The 12,789-nt window shown below is 34.0% G+C and overlaps 1 protein-coding gene across 2 annotated transcripts; it reads right to left on the reverse strand.

Annotated features, from left to right (window-relative positions):
• Window positions 1–6,642: 6,642 nt before the first annotated feature.
• LOC110623911 lies at window positions 6,643–11,174 on the reverse strand. 2 transcript variants are annotated; one of them, XM_043961289.1, is made up of 4 exons: window positions 10,836–11,174; window positions 10,568–10,635; window positions 10,360–10,464; window positions 6,643–7,068 (listed from the first exon to the last, which is right to left on the reverse strand). In XM_043961289.1, the coding sequence occupies exons 1-4, from the start codon at window positions 10,849–10,851 to the stop codon at window positions 6,799–6,801; spliced, it is 459 nt and encodes a 152-aa protein (XP_043817224.1). In that variant the 5' UTR covers window positions 10,852–11,174; the 3' UTR covers window positions 6,643–6,798. The 2 variants fall into 2 exon arrangements, with proteins under 2 accessions (XP_043817224.1, XP_043817223.1); XM_043961288.1 differs by having other exon boundaries at window positions 10,568–10,661; window positions 10,836–11,141.
• Between the last annotated feature and the right edge of the window lie 1,615 nt (window positions 11,175–12,789).

A 12,789-nucleotide genomic window follows, 5' to 3' on the forward strand; every position in this document is an offset into this window, starting at 1 on the left:
GAGGACCTTCTTATTACCTGTTTGGCCGATAGTTCATCAGCTGGTAATTCATCTTTAATCAGAAATTTGTATACCGGTATCATCCATATTTCACCTTTCTCAATGGGAAAAGACTCCTCTTCATCGGTTGTTGGAGTATGTAACTCTTTGAACTGAAATGATCGAGTCAAGTGTTGTTCACCTACTGCCGCCGTTTTTGCCAGATGATCAGCTTTCTCATTGTTGCTTCTGGTCACCTAGTGAAGTTCACAGTCGCCTTGCCTATCTTTGATCATTGCCATTAAGGAACAAACTTTTTCTTCATATTTGACGAGGTTAGGCTCTTATACTTTAAACTTTCTTTGGTATTGATTAACAACTAATTGTGAGTCACTAAAAATAACGTACTTATGTATAGATATTTCTGCGATAATCTTCAGCACCATAATTACGGTCTCGTACTCGGCTATATTATTAGTAGTGGCACTGAAGGCGAGTTTTGCTGTGTAAAGGAGCTTTATTCTAGTCTGACTCTCTAGGAAGATTCTAATTCTAGAACCCTCGGCTTTACAGGCACCATTTGCGTAAACCTTCCATTCCTTAATGGGCGGTTCTGAGGTCTCTAGAGGTGGAGTCATCTTTGTAATGAAATTAGCTGCCGCTTGGACTTGCATCGCATTTCTTGGGACATACTTGATATCGTACGCTGACAGCATTACCGCCCAGGTGGATAACCATCTTGATAACTTTGGCTTGTGAAGCACCTTTTGCAGGGGATAATTTGTCCTTATCTCTATGGTATGCAACTCGAAGTAGGAGCAAAATTTTGAGGCAAACAAGGATTATGAATGCCAACTTCTCTAGAGGGGGATAATTCAACTCTACCCCTTTTAAGATTTGATTGGCATAATAGATGGGGCTTTGCTTTCCTTTGTCTTCTCTTACAAGCACAGAGCTCATTGTTCCCTGCCTGACAGATAGATACAAAAACAATATATTGTCTTGGACAGGCGAGCTAAGCAAAAGAGGAGAAGATAAAAACGTTTTTAAATTTTCAAATGTATCCACACACTCCTCCATCCACACAAATTTATTTTCTCCTCTTAAGGTTTTAAAGAATGAGAGGCGCTTCCTGACCGAACATAATATAAACTGACCAAGAGCTGTGACTCGCCCATTTAAGTTTTGTATGTCATTTATGGATCTAGGTGCCTCCATATCTTGGATGGCTTTAATCTTTCCGAGTTTGCTTCTATGCCTCTTTCAAAGATTATACACCCTAGAAATTTCTTAGCCTTTACCCCAAAAGTATATTTTTCAGGGTTAAGTTTCATATCTGTCTTGTTCAGTACATCGAAAACCATATGGATATCACCTGGGTGATCATTTAAGGACTGAATTTTCGCTACCATATTGTCTACGTATATTTCCACGGTTGATACCACTAGGTCTTTGAAAATGCTTGACAATAGCCTTTGGTAGGTCACCCCTGCATTCTTTAATTCGAATGAGATTACCTTGTAACAAAATACTCCATCGGTGATCGACAGTAGTTTTTTTTACATCTTCGGCATTCATAAAAATCTGGTGGTAACCTAAAATAGCATTAAGGAAGGAGACTACCATGTGTCCTGAGGTAGAGTCTACTAACATGTCTATGGACGGGGGTGGATAGTGGTCCTTTGGCCATGCCTTATTTAAGTCGATGAAGTCCACGTAAATCCTCCATTTCTCGTTTACCTTCTTAACCAGTACTATATTGGCGAGCCATGTAGGATACTAGACCTCTTTTATCAACCCTGCACGTAAGAGTTCGTTAACCTCCTCCTTAATCACCTACTACGTCTTTGGTGTAAACTTTCTTTTCTTTTGTTATATTGCCTTTATTATTTCATCGACGGACAACCTGTGGGTAATTAGGGATGGGTCAATACCTGTTAAATCTTCTGGAGACCAAGCAAAAGTGATCATTCTGTGTTTTAGCAATTCTATTAAGCTATCTTTTACTTTATTGCTTAATGCAGTTTCAAATCATACCTTTCTATCAATTTCTAACTAGACTTCTTCCACTGGATCTAATGGCTCTAGCTTCGTGTGGGGATCCGATTTTTCTAACAGATCGATGGGCATCATCACCTTTCCAAGGCTCTTTGTAGAGCGCCTGTAGCATTCTTGAGCTGATTTTTTACTGTCTTGAGCAATAGCTAATCCTTTTGGAGCTGGTAGCTTTAGACACATAACACCCATATTAATAACTATTCCATGACATTTTAAGACTGGACAACCAAGTATTATGTTGTAGGCAAGTGGAATATCCGCTACTGCAAACTCTCCATACAACTCCCGCTTGTGCTTCTCATCTCCCAGCACAAGGGGGAGATTAATAGTGCCCAATACTGCCACGGTCTTGTCCCCTAATTCCACTAATAGGTAGGAGACCTTAGGAAAGATTATTCCTGTCTAATCTTGGCTTGTTAAAAATATCTAAGGTAATAAGATTGATGGAGCTACCTGTATCGACCAAGACCTAGCTCACATTATATCTGTGTAAGCGGATATTGATGACTAATGGGTCATTATGAAAAAACCCCATTCTCTTATCTGCAGGTCTGAACTTTATCTCCTGCTTTGCCCATGGATCTTGTTCTACAGAAAAGACATCCTCAGCGACATGTTTTTTCTTTCTTTACCATCATGAGGGCCTCCTGCAATCACATGTATAACTCTTGCGGGTTCACTATCAGTGGTATTTTTGGGAATTCTTACTTCAGGCTCGGGTCTTCTTTCCTATATGTCTTTTTTCTGGCAAAATTTCAAAGTGTGCTGTCCCTTATCAATTTCTCGATTTCATCTTTTAGCTGTCAGTATTTCTCCGTTGTATACCCATTATTTTCGTGAAAATGACAATACTTGGTCCTGACTCGTATGCCAGCTTTTTTAGGATTGAGCTTGGAGGGTTATATGACCTCTTTATTATTTTTTCTGATCCATATTAGAATGTATATCCGTGAGCCATTCAATGGAGTATAATTTTTATACTTATCTCGGTCGTCCCTTCCTTGAGACATTGGGTAATTCCTGTAGTCTCCTTCATACCCTCGCCTCTCCAACTTCTTGGTTGACTTTTGACTCGTCCTCTTATCTTCCTTTAGCGCTTGGACCTCGTTATCAAGCCTTATATACTTTTGAGCTTTATTTATCAGCTGCTGATAAGTAGCAGCAGGATTTTTGATCAAGGAATCGATGAATTTGATGTTACGAGTTCTCTTTTTTAGTTCCTTGCACGCTATTTTGTGATTTAGCTCTTCCATCTATATCGCTTTAGCAGTGAAACGTGAGATGAAGCTCCTTAAAGACTCTCCATCTTCTTAGTGGATCTTTCGCAAGTTGGAGGAGAGTTTTTTAGGAAGTATGTAGGTGATAAATATGGATTTAAACATGATAGCAAATTGTGTAAAATTTAAAATAGAACCTGGCTTTAGATGTTGGTACCATTTTTGAGACAAACCTGTGAGCGTAGATGGAAATACTTGGCACACCACAAAATCATTGACGTGTTGGAGTTACATCATTGTTCTAAAGATTGCCAGTGACTCTTAAGGTCTGCCGTTCCATCAAATTTAGTGGGGGAGGTTTCTGCAAGAATTTCCTCCGACAGGGGCGAGGCATCGTCCCAGCTATAGTCCTCCTCCTGCTCTTTCTGGTACCTTTGAACAGCTCGGACCAGTTTCCAATCGACGTATTTTGAAGCTTCGTCCGATGACTTCTCATCCTCCAGCTTGGCCTTCCCCTTTTGACTGCTTTTGGATCACTTTCGTCTGAGCCTTGGGGTCTCAATGGAGGCCTCTTCCCTTATTCTTGGAGCCATGAATGAGGCCTCCTCCCGAGCCTTATACTGCTCAAGAGTTGCCTGCAACTTTTTAATATATTGGAGCATTTGCTTGTTATTCAGATTATTGAGGTCTGCCTCATTTACTATAGAAGGTGCGTTTTGTCCACTGCTAGGGGTGGAGGAAATGATGACCCCTTTGTTGGCAACAGATATAGCAGCAGTTCGTCAATTGTCAGCCATTTGGGAGAAAAGAAGGAAAGGTATGTTTTAAGAAAAAGTGAATAGGCAAATGGATTTAATCCAAATAAACAGGAAGAATTCAATGGATATTCTAACAACGGAACCAAATGATGTGGTTAGAAAGAGCTTAACTGCGATTGATTAATCTGTAAAAGAGAAGACATGAGGTGGTTGGCACTTATAAGCAGCGACTTCGACGCTCAAGTCAGTAAATTGATAGAATGGACAAATCTAATGAATTCCTTTGAGTTGAGAATCAGTGTGTAAGAATGCATACCTTGATTTTTGTACACATTTACTTTTATAATGTAAGAAGATGGAGTTGGTTATCAAATATCCTGGAAATCCATTTGGTACTGGCTAGTGGATAGGGGATCCTATATTTGTAGGTACAGTGAGAATCTGCTAGATTACATCCACTAATGGTATATTTTCATGAACATTCAATTTGCTCGGAAGAGAGGGAGTTTTGGTGACGAACCGAATGCCATGGTATTCGGATCTTTTATGATTGGGACATCTGCGACCGTATATCAATTTATTAGACTTTTATCACGTCATCCTATATTATGATAATAGCTCATAATTTATTTTGAGTGATTATTACGTCGCATTATTATTGTTAAAATAATTGTTGTAAATAATAAACTTACGAACGATGAAAATAATTATAAAATAATTTTAAATGTTCCAAATTAGCATAGATTCCGACAACTTAACTACTAGAATGTATTATAGCTTTTATTTGGGTAAATACTACACTGTCACAACTTAAAATATGATTGGACATATAATTAATCTATATTGAATATATATATATATATATAGTCTTTAGACATTCAGTACATATTTAATAAAAAATCATCATTCCCATAATATTATTATTCCTAAAATAATTTATCTTTGAATAAATTCTTAAGTTCTCATGATTATCGAGTATTACGACACATGTTTTTTCTTTATAAATATTTTATTAATTATTTATAATTTTATGCATGTGAATATTATTATAATTTTACACTTTAGAGACTAATAACTTTTATATATTAATGTAATTTGGCTTTTTTTATTAATAACTATATAAATTTAATCATAAGAAATATATAAAAACTTATATTTTTTAATAAAATATAATATTTATGCAATAAGTAAATTATATTTATTTAATAATAAAATTTAATTATTCTCCTCATTAAATTGCTCGAGAAACTCAATAGGAAAAAACTTAATTTTATATATTACGATGATCGTTGGCTTTTCTATACCTACAGGCAAGTTCATGTCTTAAAAGAAGGACGTAGACCCAAGGTCTACCAGGCCTTTTTCAAAGTCAATCAACCCCACATGACCCTCCCAACCCCACAACGAGAAGCAGGCCGGACAGGTCACACGCGCGGGCTTATCTGAAGGGAGTTTAGGCCAATGACGTGACAAGAATTAGGGAGCAGCTCAGTCACCTCGCAGCCCTGCTCGCATGCGCGCCAGAGAGAATTAAATGGCCGCCTAGCGTGGAGAGAGACTCTGATATATCCGTACGTATGGAGCTAAGTGACAGGGACATGTGACAGGAATAGGTGACACTGTAGCAGAGAGACAGTTATACATCACTAGCAGAGAGGGATCTCTTCCTTTTTTTTTTTTTCTTTTTTCTTTTCTTTTTTCTGGGCTCTTAGATATTTATTTTTCTCGACAAATCTTCCCTGTTACACTAGTTCATCCACCTTACTTGAACGTCGGAGAGTCTCCACCGGAGGCATCCCCAGTAGACTTTTGACCATCTTTCTTTATTTTGCAGGTCTTTTTATCAAATCGAACATTGAGAAACCCATATGATGAATCCATATAACAGAACAAGAAGAAAACCAAATTTATTATGGAGCAAGAGGAAAATCAGATTTATCATACTATGACATAGATAAATTTATTTATTTTTGTTGCTCTTGTTGGTGTTGGTAATAAATATCCAAGTTCTCTACAGCTCCTCAAAGACGTATGCGTAACTAAAATTATATATTAATCTCTATATTTTAGAAAAATAAACTATTTAATCACTATAGTTTTAAGAAAATTAAGTGAGAAAATGCTAAGGAAATTCTTTTACTACATTCACAATTTAATGCTCATAATTTTATCTATTCTAACAATATAATCCTTATAGTTTAAAGAAATAAAACAATTAATTCTTAAATAAATAAATAATAATAACAATTGTAACTCAACTGTACTTTTAACATATTTTTAATTAAAAAAATAAGGATTAAATAAATACCTTTTAAGCATAGGACTAACGTATAAATTTTATTAAACAGCAGAAACTGATTTAGAATTATTTGCAATGATATCTTGGAACCTAGTTCTGCTCCGGAAAATGGTTGAACTAAGTATTGTTTATTTGTCTATCAGTATCCGGAAGTTCTGTCTACACCTTAAAAATCATTAAGTAGATATTTGGTATGATTTATTTTATAAAAATTTTTTTAAAAAATTATATAAGATTTCATTTTTTTTAAAATAAAAAACTTTTAAATTAAAAGTAATTAATTTTTAAATTTTTTTTTAAATTGAAAGGAATTGTTAAAAAAAAAAAATCATTAAATTGAATTCTCAAGAAATTCTTGATTTCAAGCTGAGAGTAAAACCATCAGAAAATGATAAAGAACTAAGGACAAGAGCATCTTATATACATTGATGGTCTTTTTTTTTTATTTCTCAAACTTTCTCATCAGCTCTGCTGAGCGAGTTAAAAGTCACTCATCTTCAAGGGCATCAATCTCATACTTGACTTCTTCTAAATGTTCATTTATGGCAGTCACAGCATCCTGGACTCCTCTAATGGCTTCCTTGAGTGCATTATCATACTCAGCATCTGCTTCTGCCTCTTCAGTTCCAGCAGCTTCAGTTATTTCATGGACATGCACACACTCATGCTCCATTGGTTTTGTAAACCTGCAATTTTCATGGCTCACCAGACGTTCTGATGGCCGACCAGCCTTCTTCAACACCTGAATTGTTGCAGTCTTTTGAAGGGAAGAGGCAGAAAAAACAGTTGTATTTATCAGGAAAAAAACATGAAGTAAGAAAAAAAACGAATTCGATCAAGTAAAAGAACTTCTATACATGAAAGAAAAATAATAAATAAATAATTAAAATAAACGATGCCAAGATAAATGCATATTTATCATGTCTAACTCTGCAACTCAAACAACTTAGATCACAGTGTGTCTCATTTTTAACCTCTTTCCTCTTTTTCAGTCTTCATTGCCAGTGCTTCAATCCAACGAAATTTTGAGCTATGGCGAACCCCATTACATTGGCCATGACAAAGTGTCTTACTTGACATCCTCAACGCACTCGGAGTTGGAATTACCTCATATTTTTTTATGCAATTGTTTTTTGCGTCGTTATTTGATAATCCTCATATCACCAAAAAAAGAAACAAGATCATAAATTCCCAACCTTGCTTCAATGATAAAATTAATCCTCTTTACAAACACAATATGGAGAGAAGGAAATACTTTCCATTTGAATGACCTAGAGGATATTGCTCTGCAATTAATTAAAGGAGTATTGAAGCAGGACAGCTCGCAAGGCTGGTAACTTAAGTTAGATATTTGGTTTATTAGAAAGCTAAATGAGTAGAAGACTACATAAACAACCAGAATTTATAACCAAGAGTAGCTAAGCAGAAAATAAGTGGGAGGAGAACAGATTGTTGGGTTAGTATTAGCTGTGTGGACAAGGCCCTGTGAACTAAATAAGGTCTAAGCCTCACATTCAAACTTCATAGTAAATTTGAATTGTATCCTACAACCCAAGAGCAACAATTGCGGGAAACACTTACTGACTGAAAACTAATTAATAAGCATTACAATTAAGTATTAATTTGGTCAACACTAATCCAGAAACATCATGACATTGGACTCGCAAAACTGACAAGGATTTGGAGTCCAAAGAAAACTTAAAAGGTTTAATTTCATCTGAAACCAATAAAGAGGCAAGTTAAGTGTCCAAAATACAACTAAGGACATGCAGAAAGCTTTTCCAACGAATCCAAAATAACAAAATTGCCCCTGCTTCTGCAAAAAGTTGAACTTTCTTGCATTAAAATATCAAAACAAGACCATTTGAGTTCCCCATCATTATGTTCACCATCTAACACATGTCAAATAGTTTCCATGTCAGAACTAGTCCATAATTTTAATTTCTTGACTTATTATCTGCATCATGTGTGCATAGGCGTATAGTAATATTTATCTCAATGATGAACCAAACCAAGCACTCTAAAAACTTCTAGGACCTTCAACTTCTTTCCAAACTCCAAAGGTGCATCTTCTCTGTCCAAGAGATTTGCAAAAAGCACAAAATTTCACAATTCACACCATCATTATATGTCCTGTTATAAGTTATTCATTCTGTTTAATTGAATTAGAAACTTGTCTAGTTCCCCAAAGTTACTTAACAGAGAACTTTCATGGCATACCAATTCTCCACAATTTACAGTAAAAAAAAAAAAATCACGTTTAGTCGCAACTCAAAAATTAATAGCAGCAGCAACAACAACAACAAAGCCTTAATCTAAGTTAGTTGGGCATGAATTCCTTTTTGCTGTTTCTATTTTGAAACCAATATCCAAAAATTGTAAATCTTTTGATATTACTTCCTCTACACATCATATTAGGCCTCACCTTTTCCTTTTCACTCATTCCTCGATTAACTTATCACATTCTCGTACTAAGGCATTTTATAGTTTATGTTGTACATGAATAAACCATCTTAATTAACTATCTCTTATTTTATTCCCATTTGCTCTCTGACAGATGTGTTCATTCTCAATTTTATCCATTATTGCGTATCTTAACACCTGTATATTTCATGCTCATCTTATAGGTATGTTATACCATAGATGCCAAATACTGCTAAGTAGATCGATGAAAAACAAATTAGGTCAACATATCAAAAGTAAATAATAAAATAGGATAAAAAAATGTAAGAAAACATAATACTCCATTCAACTCACAAAGATATACTTACTTTCCTTTCTCATCCATCCTAAGCTATAGGCCAATTTCCTTTTTGATATGATAACTTATTCATCAACATCTCAATATACTCTTATTTAATATGCATTGAAAAATTAAAAATTTATTACTTCTAAAAATAATTTAGTAATTGAGCAAAATAAGTGAAGGGTAAATCAGAAAAAAGAAATTAAAATTTATTACTTTAACTATATCAACTACAATTTCTTAATCCTTGTCAAAATAACTATACATCATTGTGGGAGGAAGGGTGTATTAATATCTTACATTGGAGTCCACAAGGTCTAATGTCCTAAAAACTATCAAGAATTATACATTTTTAATGTTATTAGATTCATTTCTCTATATACAATCAAAACATTCATGAATTAATATTGACACTTAAATATTCTAAATAAGTTAAAAAGAAAAAAAAAATATTTACCCTTATTTAGCATTAAGTTTTAACAAAAGGAGTAGTTTAGTGTTAAATATATAAGGTGTCAATCTAAACAAGTGTGTATATTTATAAGGATTTTTTTTTCTTTTTTTAGTAAAAAGAGGGGTCAATTTACTCCTCTTTGAATCAAGTGCATCCACCAGCACCAACATTTTCTCCCTTATAACCTATTTGGCTTGAACATAGGTTTATAGAACTTAATCTCACTTTGACATGAATCTTACAATTGCACATCACACCGTTCACATTCACTCCATTTTGCACATTTTCTCCCATGTTGTAAATTGGAGTTGGTCTTCAAAACATTTTAGAATTTTAATCATGGATGTTAAAACAGCAAAAAGGTTATTACTTCACTCCACGAACATGATGGATTCTCAATGCCTACCATAGGTAGTTGCAAGAGAGAAGCAAGTACAATAAATTAAGGCTCGAATTGGTTAGCTTGCTTTTTGTTTTCCATTAATCTTAAAATGTAATATCTACAAACTAAAATTTTGCTAAGAAGAAAATGCAATTATAAGAAAGTATGTTTTATAAACAATTGAACGAATACACGACGCAAATAAACTGCAAATAAGAACCTTCGCCATTTCAAAAAAAAAAAAAAAAAAGAAAAAGAAAAAGGAAAAAATCTTCTGCCTCTATTTTGATTTTTGAGAAAATAAACTACAAACAAGACGTGTGTTTTGGATTAAAGGATTAAAGATCTTGACTCAACACTCAACAGCAGTGAAACAATATTTCACATCAATATTAAAGTTTGCAGCGCTGAGAATTGGACATGACTAAATTATAGGTTTCACACCAAATTGGGTAGAGAAACATACCAAATGTAATTTCTGCTTTTCCTGCGTTTGAACAGCTCTAAGCAGCTGAGCAAGATCAACTCGGCTACAATCAGGATTTAGAAATAGGGACTCCATTTCAAGGACCTGCAGTCGAGACTCAATTATAAAATCCAAATTTAAAAAAAAAAAAAAAAAAAGAGTTATGGGACAGAGAGAACAAGGGAAACCCTAAGATCAAGTCCTGAACTTGTTTCGAGCAGTCATTGAACTCTAGTGTGACCTCACTACAAAGCTGTTGGTAAGCTAATTCCCCTCCTGAAACCATATATTCATCAAAACCCCTGCTATGAGAAAACCCAAACAATAGAAACTTGATTCAATTTCTGTTTGCTTTCTAACAGAAAATTAGGTCTACTATAATAAAAGGATCTCATCTAAAAATCCCTATTTTCTTGGAATCCAATTCTCAAAGTAGCAATGACAAATAAAAAAAATGTTAATAAGATAGTGATTACCGCTTGAGCTTGGCATAAGCTTGAGCTCTACGCTGCTGAATGAGAAGGAATCTGCGAAGCAAAATGATGGTTTGAGAGGATTTGTTGTTACTTTGGTGATGTGTTTCTAACTCCATGGGCTCTGCTAGGTTCAACTTTTTCTCGAGATCTTCTGTTATCATCTTCTCCCGTTTATTTTGCAAACGGCCGACTCACCTCCTTCAACCATTAATTTCCATTATTGGAACTTCGGTGGGCAAAACGCATATTTTGGCTCTCAACTTCACAATTTACGGTATTGCCTCGCTAAATATTTATTTGTTTACATTGAATCCTTAGTAATTATTCTTATTTACATTGAGGTCATGTTGGGGTTAAAGTTAGAAGGCCAAAAAGATCAATTAACGAATTTTTTGCAGAAGAAAGTAATATTTAGATGATAAATTGATACTGTCATGATCTTCTTTATGGGCATAATTATTGATATGAATCTACAAAATGACAGAATATTGATGATTAATTATAAATAATTTATTTTTCTTAATTCTCCAAATTAAAATTATAAAGTGGAAGGAGAAACACACTTGCGCATGTCTAATGGCGCGCACTATTTGATTTAAATTAAAAAAATTGATCGAATTGAATTAATTTTAAAATTTAGTTTGATTTTTTATTTAATACGAGTCAGTTTGATTTTTAATTTCAGTTATTTCAGTTCGGTTTGATTTTTTTAAAAAAAATTGAAAAAATAAAATCGAACTGATTAATGATAATAATATGTTATTTTTAATAATATAGAGAAATTAAATTATATTAAAATTAAAATATTTTAATTAAAGTTTTAAAAACTAAAAATAAAGTGTAAAAAATAAAAAATTTACTAAAAATCAAAATCAATCAAATCGAACCGAATCGAACCGAATCAGATCGGTTTGATTCAATTCAATTTCTGATCAAAATCAGTTCGGTACGGTTTTCATAAATACTAAAATTTCGATTTTCAGTTTATTCAGTTCAGTTCGGTTTTAAACTGAACCGATCGAATGCTCGGCCCTTATAATGGCTGACTTCAATCTTCCAAATCTTTCTTGCAGGGGTTGAGCCTCCTAATTTCTTTAGGATTGAACTTTTGTATCTGAGTTAATTCAGTGTGTCTAACTTATAAGATTTTATTGATATCCTAAGTGTCAATAATGAAAAAGAAAAAATGTTAGTTATTTTGAAATTTTAAGATAAAAATATATTTATTTAATTTTTAATTATTTTTTTTCTGATTATTATAGTAAGTATTTTTAATAGAAATCACCACAATAATATTAAATTAAAATTTTAAGTAAAGAGATAACACGGAAACTTTCTAAGAAGTCACCCATATTAGTTTTACTCTTATCTAAAAGTTTTTAACTTCAGAGTTTTAATGAGATCTAGCTCTTTATGTTGGTATGATATTATTTGTCCGAAACTTCGGAATCGCAGAAATGGGGCTATTTTTAATAGCAACCATGCCCCCATGAATTTGGATGTGCTTTCCAACTTGCCCACTGCCGAAGTTAAAGAGGTTTTCTTAATCGTTAACAGGATCCCAGCTCCAGGACCTTACCCCTCTCATATGATCAAAGCGGTTTGGACTAGACCACCCTAGGAATAGACCAATGGATTCTTCCTTGATCTTCATGTGATTGTGTTTGTTGGTTCGTATCATTCCCTCATTTCTCGAAAAGATTTGTTCTCAAATCTGCAATATAGTCAAAAGGGGACAAGCCAGATACATTAAAGATAGCACTAACCCCATACTCACCTGCCAAGTCTATTTTATAAGCATTGTCATTGATTCGCTCTAAGACTTGAAATGGACCATCACCACGAGCATCCAGCTTATTCTTCCTTTGATTTGGAAACCGTTGTTTTCAAAAGTGCACCCAAACCCAATCATTAGAAACAAACACTACTTTCTTTTGTTCCCTATTTGCCCTGT

This window comes from Manihot esculenta, chromosome 10 (assembly GCF_001659605.2).
Source record: "Manihot esculenta cultivar AM560-2 chromosome 10, M.esculenta_v8, whole genome shotgun sequence".
Lineage (NCBI taxonomy): Eukaryota > Viridiplantae > Streptophyta > Magnoliopsida > Malpighiales > Euphorbiaceae > Manihot > Manihot esculenta.